The 22385-nt window shown below is 36.3% G+C and overlaps 3 protein-coding genes across 3 annotated transcripts; all 3 read right to left on the reverse strand.

The window, feature by feature from the left end:
- Positions 1-4567: 4567 nt before the first annotated feature.
- On the reverse strand, positions 4568-7483 carry LOC117625428 (ACT domain-containing protein ACR4-like). The gene is made up of 7 exons (XM_034356984.1): positions 7176-7483; positions 6922-6967; positions 6687-6801; positions 6539-6606; positions 5479-6078; positions 5262-5366; positions 4568-5174 (listed from the first exon to the last, which is right to left on the reverse strand). The coding sequence occupies exons 1-7, from the start codon at positions 7247-7249 to the stop codon at positions 4830-4832; spliced, it is 1353 nt and encodes a 450-aa protein (XP_034212875.1). The 5' UTR covers positions 7250-7483; the 3' UTR covers positions 4568-4829.
- A 4367-nt stretch (positions 7484-11850) lies between these two features.
- On the reverse strand, positions 11851-13391 carry LOC117625439 (transcription factor TCP20-like). Its single transcript, XM_034356994.1, has 2 exons — positions 12324-13391; positions 11851-12239 (listed from the first exon to the last, which is right to left on the reverse strand). The coding sequence occupies exon 1, from the start codon at positions 13218-13220 to the stop codon at positions 12417-12419; it is 804 nt and encodes a 267-aa protein (XP_034212885.1). The 5' UTR covers positions 13221-13391; the 3' UTR covers positions 11851-12239; positions 12324-12416.
- A 3849-nt stretch (positions 13392-17240) lies between these two features.
- On the reverse strand, positions 17241-20850 carry LOC117614745 (glucose-6-phosphate 1-dehydrogenase, chloroplastic). Its single transcript, XM_034343642.1, has 10 exons — positions 20361-20850; positions 19929-20161; positions 19745-19839; positions 19490-19604; positions 19050-19255; positions 18814-18963; positions 18592-18712; positions 18273-18502; positions 17981-18181; positions 17241-17818 (listed from the first exon to the last, which is right to left on the reverse strand). The coding sequence occupies exons 1-10, from the start codon at positions 20593-20595 to the stop codon at positions 17569-17571; spliced, it is 1836 nt and encodes a 611-aa protein (XP_034199533.1). The 5' UTR covers positions 20596-20850; the 3' UTR covers positions 17241-17568.
- Between the last annotated feature and the right edge of the window lie 1535 nt (positions 20851-22385).

The raw sequence follows: 22385 nt of genomic DNA on the forward strand, positions 1-22385 counted from the left end.
TTTATTTTCAAAATTTTAAAGATAAATTTACTTCTTTGTAAAATGATTTATGAGGACAACTCTCTCAATCTCTCTCTCACACGCACCCAGACTATATTTTTTTTATTTTTTATTTTTGTTCAAAATCCACACCCATCTTCATACCCAACCCACCAAACAAAACGAAATCAACATCTTTCTCTCCCTGCATTCTTCAAAAATTAGGAACCAGAAGAAAACCTAAACTTGCAAACTCATAACCCCAATTTTATTTTCAGTCACACATAATCCAATTGTTTTTCTTTCTTCAATAACTCTAAAGCTCAAGTAGTCCCATAATTACATCGAATTTGAGCTTTTGGGCAACTCCAAAACTAACAGAAACTCGTGGCCATTTCCCTTTCTTCCTTTGTCTCTTTCTTCCTTTCTTCCTTTGTCTCTTTCTTTCCTTTAAATTTCAAAGTCAAGTAACACCTCTATTGCAGTCTCTAAAATTAAAAATAAAATAAAGCAAATGTATTTTTCTTTTCTGGAACAAAAAGAGTAATCAATGTGAGTTTTTTTTTTTTTGGTTGTGTGTGTGGGTGATAAGAAGGTGAGTGTTTTTTTTCGTTGGCAGTAGAAGGAGCATTTTTCTTTGGTTGAAGAAGGAGAGTTAAATGTTTGTAAGGTCATGGTGTTGTTGACTGTTGGGTTTTTGCCATAGGAGAAGGTTGGGGTGGGGATAGGCTAATTGAAGAATTTTTTTTATTGTTTTTTATAATTTTATTTATTTATTGTAATAGCAAATATGGAAATACAATTAAAGGGTATTTTAGGAATAATGGTGGGTGGAAAGATAGGTTTGTGTTTATTCAAGTCTATAGGGTTGATGAAAAGATAAGGTGGGTGGGGAAATAGGACAAGGAGGTGTTAATAGCAGTACTCTTTGAGACCCTCATCATCTACCATGGAACACCTACCATCCACACACAAATTTCCTCAGCCCACCCAAACTGAGTCCACCTTTTTCTTTTTCTTTTTTCTTGTTGGTATTTTTCCATTTGCATCTTGAAAATTTGTGGAAGGACAACTACTAAACCAACAATTTGGTAGCCTACGTAATAGATGATGACCAAGCAAACTTTAAATCCTTCAACATAAATATAGTTGGTACAAGTTAATGAAACTATGAAGACAAGAAAGGGGTTAGATTTTGGGTGGGAAGCTTAAGTAGTTTTAAATCATGTATCTGAAAATTTAAGATAGGCTCAATGAGAAAATAGGACAGGTGGTGGAAATTGTAGCACTAAAAAAAAAAATTATACATGCTCAAAGAGAGAGAAGGGGGTCATCTGCGATGTGTTTTAGGGGCAGGTAAGGGAGAAAGGGAGGGATGTCTCCTTTTTCTGTCTTTTTTTTTCTTTGAAAATGAAAAGACTAAAACAATTTTAAAAATAGATGAAAAATTGGATGTTGTTAAATTCGGATGACAAATTATGGATTTTGAAAAATTAAGATGATATTTCTTTTAAATTTTTCTTTAAGGTGACAAATTGAAACTAAGGTATAAGTTCAAATAACATTTCTACAAAAATCTCTACTCCAAAAACAAAGAGTCTACTATTTCCACCCCTGTCCTATTTCCCCACTCACCATGTATATTTGAAAAAATACACAATCTTATCTGCCCACCCACCATTATTCCTAAAATACCCTTGAATTATTAATTCAAGTTAAAAACATTAAATTTTCAACAACGAAAATCACTCTTCATCTTCTTCTTGTTTTTTCGATTCACGACCAGAATGAAACACCATTCTAGTCAACCCCTTAATCCTCTTGGAAGAACTACTAAATTTACCCTACCATATCAATATTCACATCAACTCCTTAGCAGTATTGGTGGCTTCACCACTGCAGCATTGGCAAGATTGTCATGGATTTCAATTGAAGTGATGTTATATGGAATAAGGACCCGCATGTGGGTTAATCAAATTGAAAAATCTTGAAAATGGAATAAAATTGAAGGACACTTTGGCCTCTATTATCAACACCTACCAATCCTAATGACACAATATTAAAGGGGGAGTTGCGAATTTGATTTTTCTTATTTTTCTAGCTTTTCAAAAGATTGGAATGGGTAGATCGGTGGGTTTAGCTTGCTGGATTTGCTGAAGTCGGGAAGATGGAAAGAATACAGAGAGTTAAAAGAAAAAATTTATTTTATTTTTAGGGTTTTAGTAGTCATTTTACAAAGGGGTAAATTTATCTTTAAAATTTTGAAGATAAGGTGAGTGAGAAAATAGGACAGAGAGTTGAAAATAGTAGTACTCAAAACAAAATTAGATGACATCATCAAAATGAATATATGCATAAATAACTTAAATTCTATTATTAATTCAGTATATATATAGGTGTCAAAGATAAGACTTCTGGTAGTAATTGAAGCATTCAAATGGTTTTTTTTATTATATTTATTTATTCGACTTTCATTAATTAACACAACGTCAAAATTCATTCCACCCATCTTAGCTACGAATAGGAGGATTTGAACTCGGATGCAGAATGGGGAATCTAGCTAACTTGACTAAGCCCATATTTGCATCAAGTTGCACTACAAACAACTCCAAAATTTCATGTTTAGTTCCAACTTTAAATCTCACGTACTTGCAACAAGTAAAACATTCAACTACCACAAAATGGTTTCAGTTTGTCGATATTTAATATGTTAGGATTTTTGTGTATCTAATCTACGTTAACATTTAGTATCTTTTGTTGCAGAAAAAAGCATCCTGACGAGAAAAAGAGAGCAACTATCATACAAAACAAAAAGCTTAGAAATGCAGAGCAGACGATGCCATTGTCTATACATGTCTGAAATGCATGAGGCTATTGTTTCTAAATACATACACGTGGAAGGCTCAAGCTAGCCCTTCCAAAACCAACATTCCCTCCCATTGCAACCATAATTGATGTATAATAGATGAATGAAATAAAATAGTTCTATTTTCTAATAAATTAAAATAAAATGTGCCCATGTCTTTGTTTGAGTTTCATTTCGGTCCTTTTTAAATTAGAGTATTTTGTATAGAATTTATAGCTCAAATATTTAAAACTATTTATTTACACATTTTAAGTCATACGTTTGATTCCTCTTTCGCCTAATATTGCAGATTTAATTTCTCATTTTGTATAAAAAGAATTTTAAAAATTAAATAAAATAAAAGGTCTTTCTGCTGAGTCTGCTCTGCGCTCTGAGTCTTTCTGGCCGTAGTAATCACAACTTGCCGCACGCGCGTCGAGGCGGATTCGATACGATCCCAACCACGTGACCCTTGGTGGAGGGACCATCTTTTCTTTTTGGTGAGCCCCCCAGCGGTCCATGGCATGGCATCAATCGAATGGAGAAAATGAGGCCCACATGTACTGGCGGCTGTGTCTCCGGTTCAGATTGCGCCACGTGGTACTAGAGTTTGAGACAATCACAGCTAAAACCAGCTATAGAAAGGAGATGAGCCTAAACGACAGCAAAAATGGAAAGCGACGGATCATGTGGGCGTGGAGATTCGTGACGACCCCCACCCCACTCTGCCCCCGTTGAGATTCTGTCGGTGTTAGACTTTTTATTATTAGTCTCCCTTTCCCCTTTCCCTTTCATTGATGACATGTCGTTCCTTCCCTTCCTCTTCATTCTCTTCCTTCCTTCTTAGACTGACAAAATCATTATGCTCATCATCACCATCCATCTATCCATCCATCAATCAAAAACTCCTCTTAATTGCGCCTTAATTACCTCATCATGATGCTCTCATTTCCCTCATCATTTCTTTGTTTGTTCTTACAATATTATTATAATAATTTGTTTACACAACGAGAGGAGAATTTGAACACGAATATTAAAGAGGGGAATTTGAACACGGGAATCCTAATGCAAAAATAAATAGTTCATTTAAACCACAAACTCATTGCCTAATTATTATTATTATTATTATTATTATTATTGAGGTCAGATGTTATGTTGATTCCGAAAAAGGCAAATGTTCCCCACAGTGACCTTATCTACTCATAGCATTATATGAAAACAACTTTCAACTTCAACAGCACACACACACACACTCACACCTACACCTGTCACTGCAATTAACTAAGGCCTGATGTTCAAGCTGAATTGCCAGCCCTATCCAAATGCGCAGTGTCACAAAAGCACTTGTTTAATCAAATTGCAACACACAGGTCAATTTTGGCAGCTTATTCATCTATTGGAGCCCTAGCCCACAAAATAAAACAAACAAGAAGAAAGGCACTTGCTACAATATTTGTGCCATGAGTTTTTCTGTCTTGTTCATATTGATAGGAACACTAGGTGTCTAGGTGTAAAAATGCAAGCTTTTTATAGCAAAAATTGGAGAACTGAAAACCCTGATGAAAGACATGCTTTTTATGCTTTTAAGGGTTCCTCTCTAATTGAGAGATTAGATTGATCATTCAATTTGTGACTGCTTAGATCCTAGTGTCATCACACTGTAATGTTTCCTGCTGATTATCAGAACTAGCCCTTATAATATGAATTGCCAAAAAGGCATACCAGGTTTGAGATTCTGCAGTAGCTGGTAGAATAGGTCATATATGTATTTATCATACCTTTAGAGACTAAAGGATGAAGCTGGGGAAATGTATGTAGATTGGAACTGTACAATTCAGAAATCTGATTTACAAGTCCCAGGCCGGATTCAAGATCAACAAAGGGATTGACCTGAAGCTTTGCATTGCAGTTTCAGAGCACAATTTACAGCTAACCAAAAGGCATCCTAATATACACAGGCATTAGACAGAGTGACAGACAGCACCCAGTTTACCTAATGAGACACTCATGAACATGACTTTATCAAACCCAGGTTGTAAAGGAACTTCTCCGATCTAGTCCGAAAGAGATTCCCCAAAGAGAATCTCACACTCTCCTGTGGTGGAGATTTTGAATAGAAGTCTTCTTTCACACGTAGTATGGTTGAACCAATCTCTTGCCGAACTGCTTCAATTGTCTCACTCTTCACTTGATTTCCTGATGCATCTATCACATAGAAAACATTCACGGCTTGGGAACCCCTGGTTGTAACCTCAGCTCGGGTGACTGAAAGACCATTTTCTCTAAATATGCGAGTCACATCAGAAAGAAGGCCAACTCTATCTTCACCACAAAGCTCTAGTCTTATACCCTGCATTAGAAATGATGCTTTGACTTCAAAATGCTATGTGAAATCGGGAAAAAGATATGCAAAATTAAAATTACTGTATGTTTGTACCTCAGACGTCCGCCTTCTAATCGCCGCTTCCAAGCAATGGATAACCCTCAGCCTTTCTCCTTCAGAACTAATAGGACAGCCATCCGTGTGTCTGATGTAATATTCCTATTAAAAAAAGATTAAATGTTAACTAAAATAAGGTATTTGTGTTGATTGCGATATGCATCTTAAAGCTAAAATAAGAAATTTCGAGTAACTTCAGGGAAATAAAGACAACCTGATAAGCCTCAGGTCCTTCAGCAATCACAGTTGCATGGTATACCACATATTGCATATCTGTTAAGGTGCATACAGTATCAAAGAGCAGCTTAGGACGGTCTGGGCACCTTAAGTTCACAACAGTATATCCTTTATCTACACAATTTTCAACAGTTACAAGAGGTTTGCTTCGATCACTGGCTGATCCACAATCAGCACCATCCATATCATAATCACGATCAGCATACATCATCTGGTGGAGCCTCCTTTCCTTATGTGTGGAATCCACAGAAACAGCAGTGTTGGCACTGCGCTTATCTCTGTCCCCCTTAAGCACATAAAGGAGAAGTTTTTTTATTTTGGAAAGATGGTCAGGATCATCAATAGGCCTCCCAGTTGCCTCATCAGTGATGAAAACAACTGATGCCATTCTTGAATTGTGAGTCCAGACTTCTGCGGTGACCACATTGCATTTGAGATCAGAAAGAACAGCAAAAACTTCAGACAGCAAGCCTGGCCTGTCCCTTCCTGTCAATTCAATAGTGGTGTGTTCTGCGGCAGCTTGGACACCCACAGACCTTCTCAAGGAACGGAAGCTCCGTGCTCTTGGTCCTAGTGACTGCAAAATTTGAATTCAATAATCAATATGAATTAAAATTTACAAGATTCACAGATAGTGTTGCTAATTATTTCCATTACAAACCAAACAGAGAAGACTGTCTAGTAAGGTTCTAGACAGTCTTCTCTCTTGGGGTGGGGAAAGAGAGTTATCCTCTCGAATAGATCTTGCCACAATGTGCACCATGTTTTATAAAGTGAATATATACAAATCGTGACTAATACTGAAATTCAGTTCATATATGAGCAGGTCAAGAAGCACACATAGAACCATACGAAAACTGAATGAAGTAAACCTCCAAATGCAGTAAGACTCAAACTATTGCTTCCACAATACAGATAGAAAACACATCGATCAATCAAATTTGCGGAAAGTTCCACCTATTAAAAGTCAGTCTAAACCCCATTCTCAATTTCGATATTAGAAGAAAGAAAGAGGGCTATTAGTTTTGCGGATTGACCTGTTGAATGCGTTCAGCTATTCCATCATCAGAGAGCTTATTCCCCTGTTGATCAGTGACATGAAATACTGCAAAAAGAATCATTGAAAATTAGTCATAAAGAATAAAAATTTGAGATTTTTCAGCACTTTGGAAATAAAAAGCTCACCATCCATGAACCATTCCCCATCCGACGAAATGTAAGCTCGTCTTATAATGAGATTTAAATCATTCAGAATCTGAACCAACTCCAGCAAACTCCCACGCTTATTTGCACTATCTACCTACAATTTTCTCATTAAAAAAAAAAAAAAAAAAAGATTAAGGACAAAGAACCAATGTTAAAAAGAATGGTCCTTTTGGATTGCTTGCAAAGATAATTCAAGAAATTCAGTCAGATATACCTTTATCAAAGTGGCTTTCCTGCTTGAGGTATTATCAACGGTAACCCTACAAATCCCATATCAAGAAGAAACCATATAAAAAAACTGTATCATTAAAAACACTCAAAATGGACAATTGCAGCTCAAGAAACAATGAACTTCAAAGAAAATGAGCAAAACCCATTTTGTTCAACGAAAACCAAGAGCAATTCATCCCCAAAAAAACCCCATAAAGGAAACAAAACCAAAAATGAAGAGAACGGAGAGTGAATTACCTTGGAGGGTTAATTCTCATCGCAAGCTTCTCAAACTCATCGTCAACAGCGAGAGAAGAGGAAGACCAATCCATTAGAAACAATGAAAACAGAGGTTGGGATTCCAGAAGCGCAAAAATAAAGAGCAAAACTTGAGCTCTGTGTTTGAGACAGGGCTTTCTAGTTTGCTCTCTCTGAGAGTCTCTCGCAGTTTCTGCGTTGCTTCGAAAATGAAATGAGACGAGGCTTTGTGGCTGTGTGTTAAGTGTTGGTTGGGTGGTGGTGGCTCTTGAGCTGGCGAAGAGTTTTGGAGGGACATAACAACAAAATATTAACAAAATCATATTCAATAATCAAAAAATATATTAAAAAAAGGAGGGCATGCGACTATTATGTCACTGCCAAGTGGGACCCATCTCACCTCCTAAAAAACTTGGTCTTCCAGGTCTCTGTTCGTGTTTTTCTCTCACAATCACAACGACAAGGCGGCTCTTTTTTCTTAATTTTCTCTTCCCTTTTCTCTTTGTGTGTTTTTTTGACTAAAACAGGTTCGAATTCAAGTGCAACAATTCTGAGTACACTACTTCCTTAATCAACTGGTATAATTAGCGTTTAATTTTTTTTTCGGCTACTATGTTTTTAGGGATCTTTAATATTATAGGGATTATTAATTAATCTAGTACCTTATCCTTTTATCCATGCAAGTTGGTCTTTCCAGGAGGGATAAAGGTGCCCCAAAATCTTATAAATTAAAGGCACACACGACACATGGGCTTTTTTTCTTCTCTCTCTCTCTCTCTCTCTCTCTCTCTCTCTCTCTCTCTCTCTCTATATATATATCATATGGAAATCTAGTAGGATTATGCTGTGCTTTACAGCTTTAGAGACCCCTCCTCCGACTTGGGGAAGCCTCTCTTATCTCATAATTATTCGAAATCTAGAGGGATTTTGTTGGGCTTTTTGGCCACTGATCGCTCTTGGATTTTCTTTTCATTTTGAATATAGAAGGATTTAACCATAAGCATCCCTTTATTTTAAGGAAACCTGAACATGTCTGATTTCCTCTCCTTCATTCAATTATTGTCCCAAAGTTTATGATCCCTCGAAACAATAATAAAATAAATAAAGGCCTTTCCATATGTAGTAGGGCTATCCTCAGCTGGAGGGATCCCCTTTTGTCCCTCTATTTTGCCACTACGCATCTGCCTTTTTTTCTGATTTGATTTGCTTGGCTACTTTCGAACCTAACCTCAGTATCCAATCTGCCCCTCACTGTGGAGGAAAACTTAAGTTGTGTCTCTCTCACATCACATGGCATTAAAATATATCATCTTCCATAATTATACACTAATAACATGTAACATCTTTTAATTGGATTTATTAAATATTTATTATATAGAGAAAGAGCACGCATAAGAAGCATTTTTTTTTCTTCCAAGGATATATCCTAAAATGCATTTCATTTATTTTTCTTCCTATTTTTACAATTCATGCTATCAACGACAACGCTTGTATGATAAAAACTAGCATCAGGACAAGAGTCTAGATGAATAGCACCCAAAGTGTTTGGACTTACCATGTAGTAGGACCCCTTGTGGTAAGATTCCTGGCTCTGCCACTAGACTCTATGAGCCTATATTTTTATTATATCGAGAAATAGCACACATGCCTTTTATTTATTTTTCTTCTTATTTTTACAATGGCCACTATCACCGACATCACTTACGTGAGAAAAGCCAACACTAGGGCATGAGTCAAGACGAATAGCACTCTAAGTGTTGGCAAATGTCACAATATTAGTCAAGATGGTTTGAACGTTGTGAAGGTCAACATTAGGTTTCGGTGTTAATTATTTTTTAAATGCAACTCTTCTCTAATTCTTTGAACTGATTTTATATAGGATCATATTGTGATTAAAAGTCTTTCTTGAGTGAAATGGAGTGTAAGTAAGCTCCTCTCATAGTATTAGTAGGGTGAGAGTCTCCTGCACTTGGGGTACCTTGAGTTCCACCCTAGGACTAAATCATCAAACAAGAACTACACAAGTAAAATTTTCTATTAAAGAATGGGGCGTTGTTGTGAGCCAGAGATTGGGTGTAAAAGAGAAATAAATTTCTATGAATCTAATAAGGAATATGGAGGGCGTCTGCCTCAGCCCACACCTTTGGTATTGTATTTGTATATAAATGACATCGATATGAGAAGAGAGGGAGGGAGGGAGGGAAGGACCTAACTTATAAGATACAATACAACATGCGTCGTGAAATCAGAAAACAGAGAATACTTGCCAAACTTGTTCTCATTCTCCGCCACCCTACACCGTTGGATCAGATTCTACCCTGGGCAGCTGGACGGCATAAGATCGGTAGGAGCCTCCAGCAGCCTTAGGAATAAACTGACTATATCGGTAATATTATTATATAGTTGCATTGCAGAGTTGAGTGCAAAAGATATTATTGGTGTAAGTAAGACTGCATAGTCAAACAAATGAAACATCGCAGGTACGCATAAAAGAGGGAGCCTAGGGCCACCCATTGAAACATGCCACTTGCCATAACTACTATTCTGCAGGATCTGCACATGACACACACATGCAAGAAACCCAGTCTGAGAAAAAAGAAAAGAAAAAAAAGGGGGGCTTAAAACCATGTGGACCTGCATAAAATATAATGATATTCTTATTTATCAGTCCCGATCTCTTAGACAAAAAAAAACTTCTTCTAATATTTAAAAGAGAAGTAATATTGTTCATGGGGTTTTAACTTAGTGAAAAAGGATTTATCTAATTGTATTTCCTTTTCTAATTGGATTTTATTCCAAAGATGTAAGCCAATGGTTTTATTTTCGAATCCATGGTACCTTATTAGTGTATGTGAGAAACGATTCTTCCACTTATAATTTAGACTATCACTTATATTACTTCTAATTGAGAGGAACCAGAAAATCATACTGAAACAACATATCCGTACCAGGAAGTAAAGATTGTAAGGCTTTTAGGTCCACCTGCCATGTGATTGGCTTTTCTTTTTCCTTTTCCGACAGATGAACAAGGAGTATGGGATTGACATTTTAAGTGAAAAAAATGGATCATTGATGGTGTTTGCTTCGCAGAATGACATTCAGACCACAAATGCATTATTGATGTGCTGAGAAATCATGTGCATAAAATGGGGTAGCAGCAGCACCCAAACAAATATAAGAAAAAAGAAAGATAATTACCACAATACCATGCTCACACAAACTTCGTTGAAATTTGAGGTTCAAATTATTTGAATAATCAAAGATGAATAAAAAGTATATTAAAGTCAAATTCAGGGTTTATGTAAGTACCTGAGGCTAAGTATAATTACATAATATTACCTGGACTTATTAATCATATGTCTTTTTCAAGTGGATTTAGCAAATGGTTGGTGGGTTTAGTGAAGTTAAGTGTTGGCATCTTCATCACATGAATTTGCATCACAAAGCAACTCATCCAATTCCACTGGCCTTGGGGGAGGTTGTGCAAATCTACTCACATCAGACCAGATCTCAAGTGGCAATTCCACTTGCACATCTTCATAAGCCTGGGACTCCAGGCGGGTGCTTACCAACAATAAAACAAAGAATTTAGATTTTTTTTTCCGCATTCGTCTAAGTTCACTATGCATTCTAGGTACATTTCTTGTTTTAATTTAATTCTCATTATTTCTAAGAAAACCCAGCATGTAACACTACAATACTCACATCCATAAGCTGATTAGCCGACTAATATGTATTAATTGGATCCACACATTTTCTTTAATGTAATAGATAAGAGAGAGAATATGATATATATATATATATATATATATATATATATACATACAATATACATGTAAAAATGTATTGATTGCAATGCAACTTTTGTCAGCCAAAGAAACAAAAAGGGTAAAAGAAAAGAGGAGAAGATATTTGTTGCCGATAAGGGATTGCATGGTATATCCGTACAACTTAAAACGGCCTCCATATGAAGTTAGAGGCTCAGAGAGAACACAGACTGTAGTCTATAGATCCAATCCAATCCAATCCAATCTCAAATATATATTTGAATCTTTGATTTGATGTGGTCCAACAAGTCACTTGGGTTGGGTTGCTTGGACCACCCTACATTTTTGTCTCTGGTTACTAGTTGATTAAGCTTACTGGCAGGCACTGCTATGGCAACGTCTCGTCCTCATCCCTATCTGTAAATCTTTCTGGACATTTTCTGTGTTGACAGATTGAGCTTCACACCTTCACCATGACCTCGCTTGTAATGGAAAACAACAAGGGCCTCTTTTTGATTGGTTATGGCCCAAACTGGTGCATAAACGGGTTCGGTTGGGTTGTGCTTGGATGGGATAAGGAAACAATGGTAAAACTCAATGTTGGAAATGGGTTGGGTTCATTTGCCATCTTCTTTGGTGCATTGTTTGATTTGATTGGGCTTGGATTGACGGCCTCCTGCAATTGGGAGAATGACAACCGTTTCTTTTTCATGACGATAGGTCGTTCACTTACCACAAGTACATGCATGAGTAACTCCTCTTAACTACTTAAGCTACAACCCCATTGCCACGTATATTGTCCTCAGTTCATTTTTAACAAGTGTTATGAACAACCTTAGTTTCTTTTTTTCTTTTACATTTTTTCTTTAACGAAAACGACAGGAGAACCATCACATGTATCCTTTAAATTAAGGTTCAAAATCCTATTTCATTAAAGATCAAATCCAAGACTAAGACGTATTGTTTAACAAAAAAGGAAAGCACCACACCACTTCCAAGAACTAACCAAGGGCAAATCATTGCCAAGTTCGAAAGAAGCAACTTTAAAAGAGCATCTTCTTGAGCTATATATATATAGAGACTCGGTGAAACAGTAACCAGATCATATCTAAATGAAATTGCATACCTGCACTGCATGAAATCTATATAGTTCATGCTTAACATTCAACAATTTTTTTGGTTGGATGCAAGCAACAGCCATATTCTAATTGGGACATGATAGCACACACATCAAAAAAGGAACCAGAAATAGAAAGCAAATCCAATCTCCAAGCCATTTTTCTCTTCATACTTCATCCTGCAGGTGACAAAATTAAACATTCTAAAAAAGAATTTCCAATAAAGGAGACTCTGAAAGAAAGAGAGAGAGAGAGAGAACCACCTGATCAAATGAAAAATACTGAAAGAAGGGTAACGCTGCAAAAGCCAGTGTCTGAGCTATTTTGATTTTCTCTTCTGTTTTGATCATTGAAAATCATTCATTCGTATCAGATGGCTGCTGCTGCTGCTGATTGAAGGAAGCTACACCACCTGGCCTCTGCCCCTTGTGCTGGTGAAATTGGGTCAAAGCTTGAGAACTCACAACCCCAATATGACCATCCTGTGAGAGCCCAAGCTCTAAACCTGGAACTTGCTGGTTGCTTCCACTTAGAATTGTGGGAAAACCCATTGACCCCAAATTCATGCCAGGAACATCAAACCCATGAAACCCAAACTTATGCTGCATGATGTTTAAGTTTTCACTCCCAAAATTGACTGTTGCCTGACCAGAATTTTGATCAAAACCTGACCTAACCCCACTGAGAAAGGGCAAGGGCCAAACCCCACTTGCCACATTAGATCTGCCCATATGAAATGCCCAGTTGGCACTGCCTTCAGACCCAACACTTGGTCTTATTAGTCCTTCCATCCTTGTATGCAACCCAGAAGTAACAGAGGAAACAGAGCTCCCCTGTTCAGAAACAGAGGACCCTGCAGCTGCAAGAGCTGAAGCAGGTACAGTTCCAGAGCCAGTGGCAGCTATAATTGATGGCTCAGCTTGCTGCAGCAGCCACTGAATTGTTTCCCCATCAGACTTGTGACCCAATTCTCTGGTCAATTGAAAGACCCTAGCTGCACACAAGGCAGGCATCCGTATTCTTCTGCCTCTACCATCCACCTTTTTGTGCCTGTCCTTGTTGGAGCTCCTCTTGGGCGCCAGGTGCTTCTTGTTTTCATCATCTTTGTTTGCTTTCAGAATCTGCAAGTCCTTGATTTGCGCAGGCTTGTTCTCTGCCATGTCTGCTTTTGTGGGATCAGGCTCAGCTCAGGACCCAAAATGGTGGGCACCTCTTGTTGGGGACGATGATGTAAGCCCTTTGGTTCGGTGAGAGAAGGAAGTTCGGGGGGCGTTTGAAATTTGAAGGCCACTTCTCAAGGCTTGTTCTTTTATTGGCACGCGTAAATTCGTCAATGGGAAATATCTTGAAATTCAATAATTGAAGTCGGAAAGTTACAACTCGTACCGCCACCCCCCCTCTCACGCTATTTCCTTTTTTTCTTTTTTCTTTTCAGTTTCTTGTTACATGCTCCAAAAAATGGGAACATCACATACTATTGTCAATTTCCTCCAAATTTTTTAAGTGCTTCATATTTATCTATTTAAAAACCATATATTAAAATTGATGAAATACAAATTACATAAGATCTTTTATCAGAACATAAAATATTCAAAATATAAAACATAAAATATTCAATAATAATATAATGTACAGATTGGGTACTTTTAATCGGGATAAATGTCAAAGACTACATTGTGCCTTAAGTAAGTTGTGTTGATAGTTAAGGCAGTGAGGCGTCTATTGTGCCTCAAAAGTAGTTAGTGATTGGCTAGGCTTGGGCCTTTAGCTCTCTAAATTCTAATAGAGTCTTTGCATAGTTCCAACTGTTTGTGACACTAAGGAGATTGATAGTAATGGGTCCAAATTGGCATGAAAAAAATGATGAAATGGTCTAAGCGTTTGGTGCAAACAATAATGAAGTAGGCCCCCCTTGATTCTTGATTGAATGAGGAATTGCCCCTATTTTCTTTGATCATTTGACAACTCATCACATGAAACGTGGGAGAAACAGCCAAAAAGCTAAGGACACAAATCATCCAACTTGATGAGCATACATAAAAGAAGACGTGACTTCATAACCATAGCAGATAATGTTTGGAATAATATTTTATTCGTAAATTTGTAAAGCAAACGAAATTTGCAAAATCTTTTTTAAAACTTGCAAACAAAAGTGTGGATGACTTTGCTTAATGTCTTTATTTTCGTCGACGTTGGTTTCTTTAGTGAATGAATTATGAATGGGTAGGTAGGTATGAGATATGCATCTGATTCTTGTGTTATTTTTTCATGTGTTGGCCATCGAGGAGTCAAAAAGGGATCTTTATCAAATTTGCTATTGACAAATCACCCAAATTCTAAAGTTTATGGTGAAATTCTTACTTTAAAAACGAGTAGGTTTACAGATAAAACCCATTCTTTTGTTCTCCTTTTTTAAAAAAAAGTAGTTTGCTCTTAATTTTCTTCGACTTTTTTGGCCAAAGACGAAAAGTGAAGGAGAGTGGGAGAGTGGTTTCATTCCAATATTCATACAAGGCCGTTCTTGAGATTTTGACGACCCTGTGCGAAATTTAAATTAGGGCCTCACATAATCTAATACTAAAATACTTTTTTAAAAAAAATTGCCATAACTTAATGTCATAAAACAATTTTTAATAACTAAAAGTTGCCATCAAAAAACATGTAATGACAATCAAAAATCAATTTCATAAAAATTTAAATGTTTCCATTTGATAAAGTTAAATATTAGTATGTTTGGTATAAAAATAAGTTCTTTATGCCTCCATAAGGTCTTTTGCTACCTCCAATAAGCAATCTGTGTTTAATATGACAAAAAATTGTCAATCATAAATTAAAGAGTAGTTGCACACAAATGTCATTAACATATTAGATTATACTGCAAACAGAAAAGTAACAACAAAAACATACTTGACTATCCAAAAATCACTCACATTGTATTTGTTGTCTTTATTTGAAGAATTAAAACTATTATGAGAGCTTTTCCCCAAAATTTTAAAAAAAACACACAGCCAATATAATACTAATGTCTAAAAATTGATATTCTTGAATTTTTAGAAGAGAAATCATCAATCAAATGCTCATAATCAAGTTTTTCTAGAAGTTCACTTTCAATTGAAATCAAAGCTAGTCCGTTTAATCTTTCTTGCAACATAGTTGATTGCAAGTATGATTTTAACAACTTTAATTTTGAAAAACTTCTTTCTGCATATGCAACAGTAATAGGAATAGTCAATAGAATTCTATATGCAATGGATGCATTTGGGAAACTATTTAAACTTTTCACAAAATCTAATATTGCAGTAGCTGTGATTTTTTCTTTTGGTAAAAGCTCCTATAAAACTTTCAACTCAACAAATAAATCCTCCCCATCGACATCAGAAAACTTGTCATTTTTCAAAATGCTTTCCAGATGACTGCAACAAGTCTTCAAATTGTCGTCATCAAATGAATTTAACTTCTTTGAAGTAAACAAAAACCCAAAAATATTCTCATACTCTTGATGTTGTTGAAACCTTCTCCGTAAAGAACCAATAGCTTGATCCACTAAATACAAGAAATAATCAATTCTAAATTTTTCTTAAGCTGATTCAGGAACCGATTGGGATGGCTCACAAGCATTCTCATCAGAATATTTTGTTCTATGATTTTTTCGCTTCTCATGAAACACCGGGTTAATGGTCTCCTGAATTTGAATTGAGACTTGAATCTGACTATTTAATTTTGAGTGGTCTTTATGAATTTAGGAATTAGGGTTTTTTCTTTTTGGTGTTGAAATTCCTGAAATTGAAAGAATAACAAAATTTGTCAAAGGATTGAAAAAAGAACCAAAAAGAGTTTGATGAATCATGATGATTACTTACAGAAAATCAAAGTTTAAGGGAACTATGAAGCCATGAAGGTTTTTGTTTTTGTTTTTTGTTTTTAAGTTGCGGGGAAGGGGGGATATATATACTGCTGCTAACGGGATAAGCACTAAAAAGTCAACTCCACCACATACGCTTTTGTGCTAAGATATAACACGCTAAAATATATATACAATTCCTATAATATTAATATATATATATATATTAATATAAAGAAATTTTTTTTTTTCGGGGGCTCTGAGCTATGGTGCCACTTGCACCACTCTAGTGCCGCCCCTGTGTTCATACCTACGATTCATGTGATGATTCTTGGCTAGCCTATGGTGTTAAAACATGTCAAAAGATAAACCCTATGGTGTTTGGCTTGCAGGAAAAGGAGTCTTGACTGATGAATCATTTATTTTCCTTTGTTTGGTAAGTCTAAATTTGGGAAAATGATTTTCATCTTCCTTTTCCTTGAGAAATTAATTTTAAATAATTGAAAAAAAATTATGTTTTTTTTCCACGTTTGCATATTTCTAATTTAAGACAATTTTTTAAAATACAAACGATACATTTTGTTTAGTTTTCCAAATATCCTCTTTCAAATTTTGTTCCCAATTCATGCACAAACAAATATAAAAAAGGAAATCAAATAATATTTTTCAATTACTTTCCCAAACATTATCAAACATAGAAAATGAATCTTCTATTTTCTATTCTCTTGATCCTTTCAATAGGAAAGGTCCTCAACAAAAAAAAAAAAAGCAAAAAAAAAAAGCCATAAGAACTGATTTCCATGAATTCATTTTCGTTAACCAGATGCTAAGAGGGTTCTCGTCTGCTGCGGCCTATGGCCAAAGGCCTAGATAAAAAGAAAAAGAAAAAGTCAACTGCAGGTCGGAACAAATATGGCTTCAAAATTTGGGCCTCAGTTGATGACCCATTTTCTAATTTCGAACCGGGCTGAGGGTTAATGTAGGACAATATAAAAGCCTGCTAATTAAGTTTTATCTAGGGCCTTTAGATAATGTATTATTTCTTAATCACTGAATCAAACTAATCAATTTAATCCAAACCGTAAGAAATAGGGCATCATCCAAATGCCTTAGATAAGGCATTCACTAGAATTCTAAGCTGATTATTATCGTTAGAATTTGTCATTTGAGTCTCAATCCTGGCATCAATTTTCAGGTTACATTCTCCCTCTGTATTACTGTGGGCTATTTTGAGAGTAAATTTCTAGTTTGTTTGGATTTGCTCTATGTGTTGCCTTCACTCTGCCACAAGGCATTTGGCTTTCAATGTAATTCGCATGCCTGCACAGTGAAACTCAACTTACTATTAAGCCTCTGTTTCTTAATCAGTGCTAGGAAACAGATTCAAAGTACACTAATTATCAAGTAATTAATTTACACACATATATGCCGGGACTGCAGTACTGGAGAAGAAACCTGGAGTGAATTTACTTCAATGTTTCTTCACGTTGACAAAGAGCAGATTTCACAAAAACTCAAGGATAATCCAAGTCCTAGTTCTAATTGCTTGTTGACTAGTAAGACCACACTCCTAATCTACCCGGAACAAATCACAAAGCAAAATTTTCGAAAAATAATTATTCCATTTCACTCTGATAGCAATGGAAATGAGGACCTCACTCACAGAGTCACTGCTCCACACCAACATCACCCCACCGGACTTTGTATCTTGCTGCAAGATAGTGTGCCCCAACAGGACCCCTACTTCCATAAGGGTAGTACTCGGGAATAATCTTCTTCTCTTCTATCTCTTTCAATAAGGGTGTGAAGAGTGCCCAAGCAGCATCAAGTTCATCACTCCGAATAAACAGCCTCCTTTCCCCTTCAATAGCATCCAGCAGAAGCCTCTCATAAGCATCCGGAATCTCCTTTGAATATCTACAAATAACATGCCAAACAGATTTGGCTAAACATTTTAGTATTTGTCCAAAACATAAAATAGACAATCATAAAAAATAACCATAAGTAGTGTTGAGTAGGTTTTCAATGAACTAATATCATACCCTTTGGTCGAATACATACATAATATCTGAAATTTACCTGGCTGCATAGTGAAGATTTAGGTTACTCCTGTCCAACCTCATTCCCAAACCAGGGACTTTGTTATTGATCTTCAGCAAAATAGCTTCATCAGGCTGCACTCGGATAACAAGCTCATTTGTCGCTCGATCAAGATCTGTTCCGATATTTCGATTATACAAATTTCCAGGCACATGACGAAACTGTACCCTTATCTCAGCCCTGGAAAAAAAAGAAAAGAAACAACTATGAGTCGAGATATCAAAAACTCAATAAATAAAACAAGAATTAGGTTATATCCCTAATTGATCACCTCTTATTATGCAATGCTTTCCCAGCCTTCATGAGGAAAGGAACCCCATCCCATCTTGCATTGTCTATGAAGAGGGCAGCTGCTGCAAATGTTGGAGTCAAGCTGTCTTTGGGTACAGTCTTGTCATCCGTGTAGGCTGGGTAAGTAATACCTCCTCTAACATGGCTCTTGTATTGCCCCGTGACCACATTTTCAAGTTGCAATGGCCTCATAGAACGTAAAACTTTAACCTGGCACCGAGCAAGCAATATAAATAAAGGAAAGAGGAAAGTTATAATATATGGTACTAAAGCAGTCTCATTTCAGGTATTTGTAAAACCTTCTCGTTTCTGATATCTTCTGCATCCAAACTGACAGGGGTTTCCATTGCAAAGAGTGCCAGTATCTGAAGCAAGTGATTCTGCATTATATCTCTTATTATCCCATAATTGTCAAAGTACCTACATCCACGGCAAGGAAGAAGGGTTTAGGAAAGATTAGAAATTCATGCCTAACTTCCGACCCCATAAAAGGGTTATGCCTACTTAGGAAAGAAAAGTACCCTCCACGTCCTTCAGTGCCAAAATCTTCTGAGAATATTAACTGTACATTTCTTATATACTGCCTTGACCATAAGGGTTCAAAAATAAGGTTGGAGAAGCGGAGAACTGAAAGGTTTTCCACAAGCTCCTTGCCCAGATAGTGGTCTATCCTGTTAACAGAAAAAAGAACCTTATTATTAGCTTATGGTCCATAATCATTGCATGATCAAAACCAACCGGGTTCAAAAAAATCTACCTGAATATTTGATCCTCTTCTAGGTACTGCTTGAGGGCCTTGGTCAAAGCAGCAGAGGATTCTGAATCTCGACCAAAGGGTTTCTCAACAATAACCCTGGTCCAGCCGTTACCAGATGAGGCTGACGAGCTAGCACAGCGAACAGCATCTATGAATATATTCGGAGGGATAGATAGATAGAACAGGCGATGAGGAACTCTTCCCCCCTACACATGCAGTTCCTTGTCAATCTAAATGGAAGTAGGACTAAGATGGAGAAAATAACTAACTTGAATGTCATTGAAATGGACGATAATATAAAGTACACATGAGCAAGTCTGATATGCAGAGGCACTTAAAATTCATCCAAACTCCAAAGCTTGAGCAGAATGCAAAGTATAAACATCATATGCACATAGATGTTTAGTTTATAAAGTACACCATATGAACATAAAGAGTACCTCATGTTCCTTTAGTTTCTTGTCCAGCTTTGCGAAATCTTCCTGTGAATCATACTGACCAGAATGGTAGAAACATCTTTGAAGAAATTGCTCCATTTTTTCACCACAATTCTCCCTGAAGTTCCAACAAAACAATATCACGTACCAATCAACTCAGCAAAAGAATTGTCAAATACTAGTTAGAGCTTTCAATCAAAGTATACATAACAATGCAAAGCAACATCATTTCACAAACAAGAATAAAGCTTGGCTCACCTCTTGTCAATCCTGCAAGTAAGCGTCTTGCTAACCATGTCTCTGAGCTCCGTATCAGTCATCTTACTCCGAGCATAACCGTAAATAGTAAAATGCTGCAACAAAACATCACATATTATTTTCCACCGATCAATCCAAATATGGGAATAGAGTAAATCAAATGAAAGAAAAACAAAATCCACACCTCAGGGAGGCAACCCTCGTAATAAAGTGCGAAAAGTGCAGGGAATATCTTTTTCTTAGCAAGGTCCCCAGAAGCCCCAACCACAGTGATACTGACAGTTGACTCATTTTCATTGACGTTAAACCCGGTTATGTCTTTAGATTCCTTGGAAGATGGAGCTGAAAATAACCCATCTTTCAATTTCTTGAAAGGAGTTTCATTCTCAATTGGGTTCACCACTGGCGCCACTGGGCCTACATTAATAAATGACAATAAGTATATAAATAAATCAAAGGGCGGAAGCTCTTAACACGAGAACAGAACAATCTGATGATTTCTGATGGCATCTAAAATTCAAAGAATTGGTCTAAGGTTGTTAGCAAATCAATAAAATTAAACAACCACAGACTCAGATGCAATCAAGATAAGCTCACAAAAACTGAAGAAGCTAACCGTCTTGCATGTGGACAGCATTTTTCTCCGAAACGGATTGAGATTGCAGAGAAACCTTAGCTAAAACAAAACGTTTCGGAGTGGAAGGCACTGCAATACGTTGCAGGCGTCCGTGTGCAGATGAATAAGAAGGTAAATACGATACTGAAGACGACGACGATGAAGATGAAGACGAAGATGAAGGCGGCAATGGCGAGTAAGTGTGGCAACAATGGGTAGATGGAAGAGTCGCCATCTCTCTCTCTTTTTCTGTTTCTGTTTTTTTTGGTTTCTTTTGGGTTCAGAACAGAGAGAACAATTTGGGTTGGGGTTTGGGTTAAGGTCGGAGGAGACGAGGAGTTAAGAAGGGAGAAACTTGGGAAACATCGAAGGGGGTCGGGTTATTAGAGAGGCCCCTTGAGATCTCCGAAAGGCTGTTTTGTCTTCTTTCTTTGCCTCGCCAAGTTGCCAACAAACCAACCACATTACCATTATACAGCTTACAAGGAAGGACAAGTCTTGTTTCAACTTTGATTCCTCCTTCTAAATTAGGTTTTATCATGTAATTAAAATAATTAATCATTCTATAAATTATTATTAAAATAAAAATATTAAATAAAAAATGAATGGCTAGAGCAATGTAGGCCCGAGTCGTAATGGACTATTTCCCTTAGCCCATTTTGTAATGGTAATGGGCCGAATTTGAATTTTGCTATGAGCTATTGAAAAGTTCAATAACTAACGAGGAATTTGAATTAGCGTTTGTTAGAGGTTTTTTTTTATATAAATTTTTTTAAATTAAAAAAGATAATGGGTAGTTGTGTTCCATAAAAATAAGATCAATTACCTGATTTTTTTTTTAATTTTAATTTTTTTAATATGAAAAAGTGTGAATTTACCATATTATTCTCATTTAATTAATAATTTCAATTTTTAATATTTGCATTAACTAAGGACATTTTCTGGTATTTTAAATGTTTTACCATTCTATTTTTTTTGCTGGTCACCGTTGGATGTAAATTCAACGGTTGACTTGAATCGGGTAATAAACATTTATGTCATATTGCATTTATATATATCATTTTGAACCATTGGATTAATATCCAACGGTAGGTGACCACAATCTCTTGGACTCCTGTGGTCCAAGAGATCGGGACTGAGGTTATGATATAGCAATTGACCATTCACCATAAAATTCATGTTCTCTCTTCCGCACCCTAATTTTTCTTCTTATGTATAATTTTAAAATAATGAAATAGCAAATGAACCACTATTACATTAATTGGTGTCAAAAAATTGATATATCTAATATTACTTACTCGAATTTAAGACATATGACGAGTAGTCAATGTGACAAAAGAGGAAACAAATTTAAACGACCTTAAGGAAAGTATGCATTCTGAAGAATGTTTTATAGTTCTAATATTTTAGCTACTGGTGTGCAATTATTCCAGCGAAAGGCTTCCTTCCTTCTTATGCACACGTTGTGGGAAGAGGAGATGTGGTACATGCAATTTGGTGCTGTAAGGCCATCCCCAATGGTTGGGGCTCTAAAAGTGGTTGATAGAACCCAATTTAAAGCTCCGATGGAATCTTTGGGGCTCTAAAGGAATCTCTCCCACAATGGGAGGCTCTATATTCATGGCGGGCTCTATATTTTTTTATGATGTAATTTGATTTACGTGATTTTTTTTTTTTGGTTAACTAATTTACTTTAATGTTTGTTCATGTTATGTTAGTCTCTTTTTTGTGAACATTTCAACAAAAAAAAAATTAAAATTTGGACAAGATTTAGAAATCAACATTTTATTTAATAGATAAGATGGTCATCCCAAAGTTGGATATCAGTCCCTTGCATTATGGCTTTCCACCTCTCTCTTATCTACATTGTCAGATAATAATTTTGGTAGGCATGGTGATGTCCCCTTCATTATGGCCTTCCATCCCTATGCCTTTTACTTTTGTCAGATAATAATAGTGGTAGATAGATGTGGGTCTCATTAGTTATGGCTTCAGATAAAAAATCTAATCTCTTCATATTACATC

Source organism: Prunus dulcis, chromosome 1 (assembly GCF_902201215.1).
Source record: "Prunus dulcis chromosome 1, ALMONDv2, whole genome shotgun sequence".
Classification (NCBI taxonomy): Eukaryota; Viridiplantae; Streptophyta; class Magnoliopsida; order Rosales; family Rosaceae; genus Prunus; species Prunus dulcis.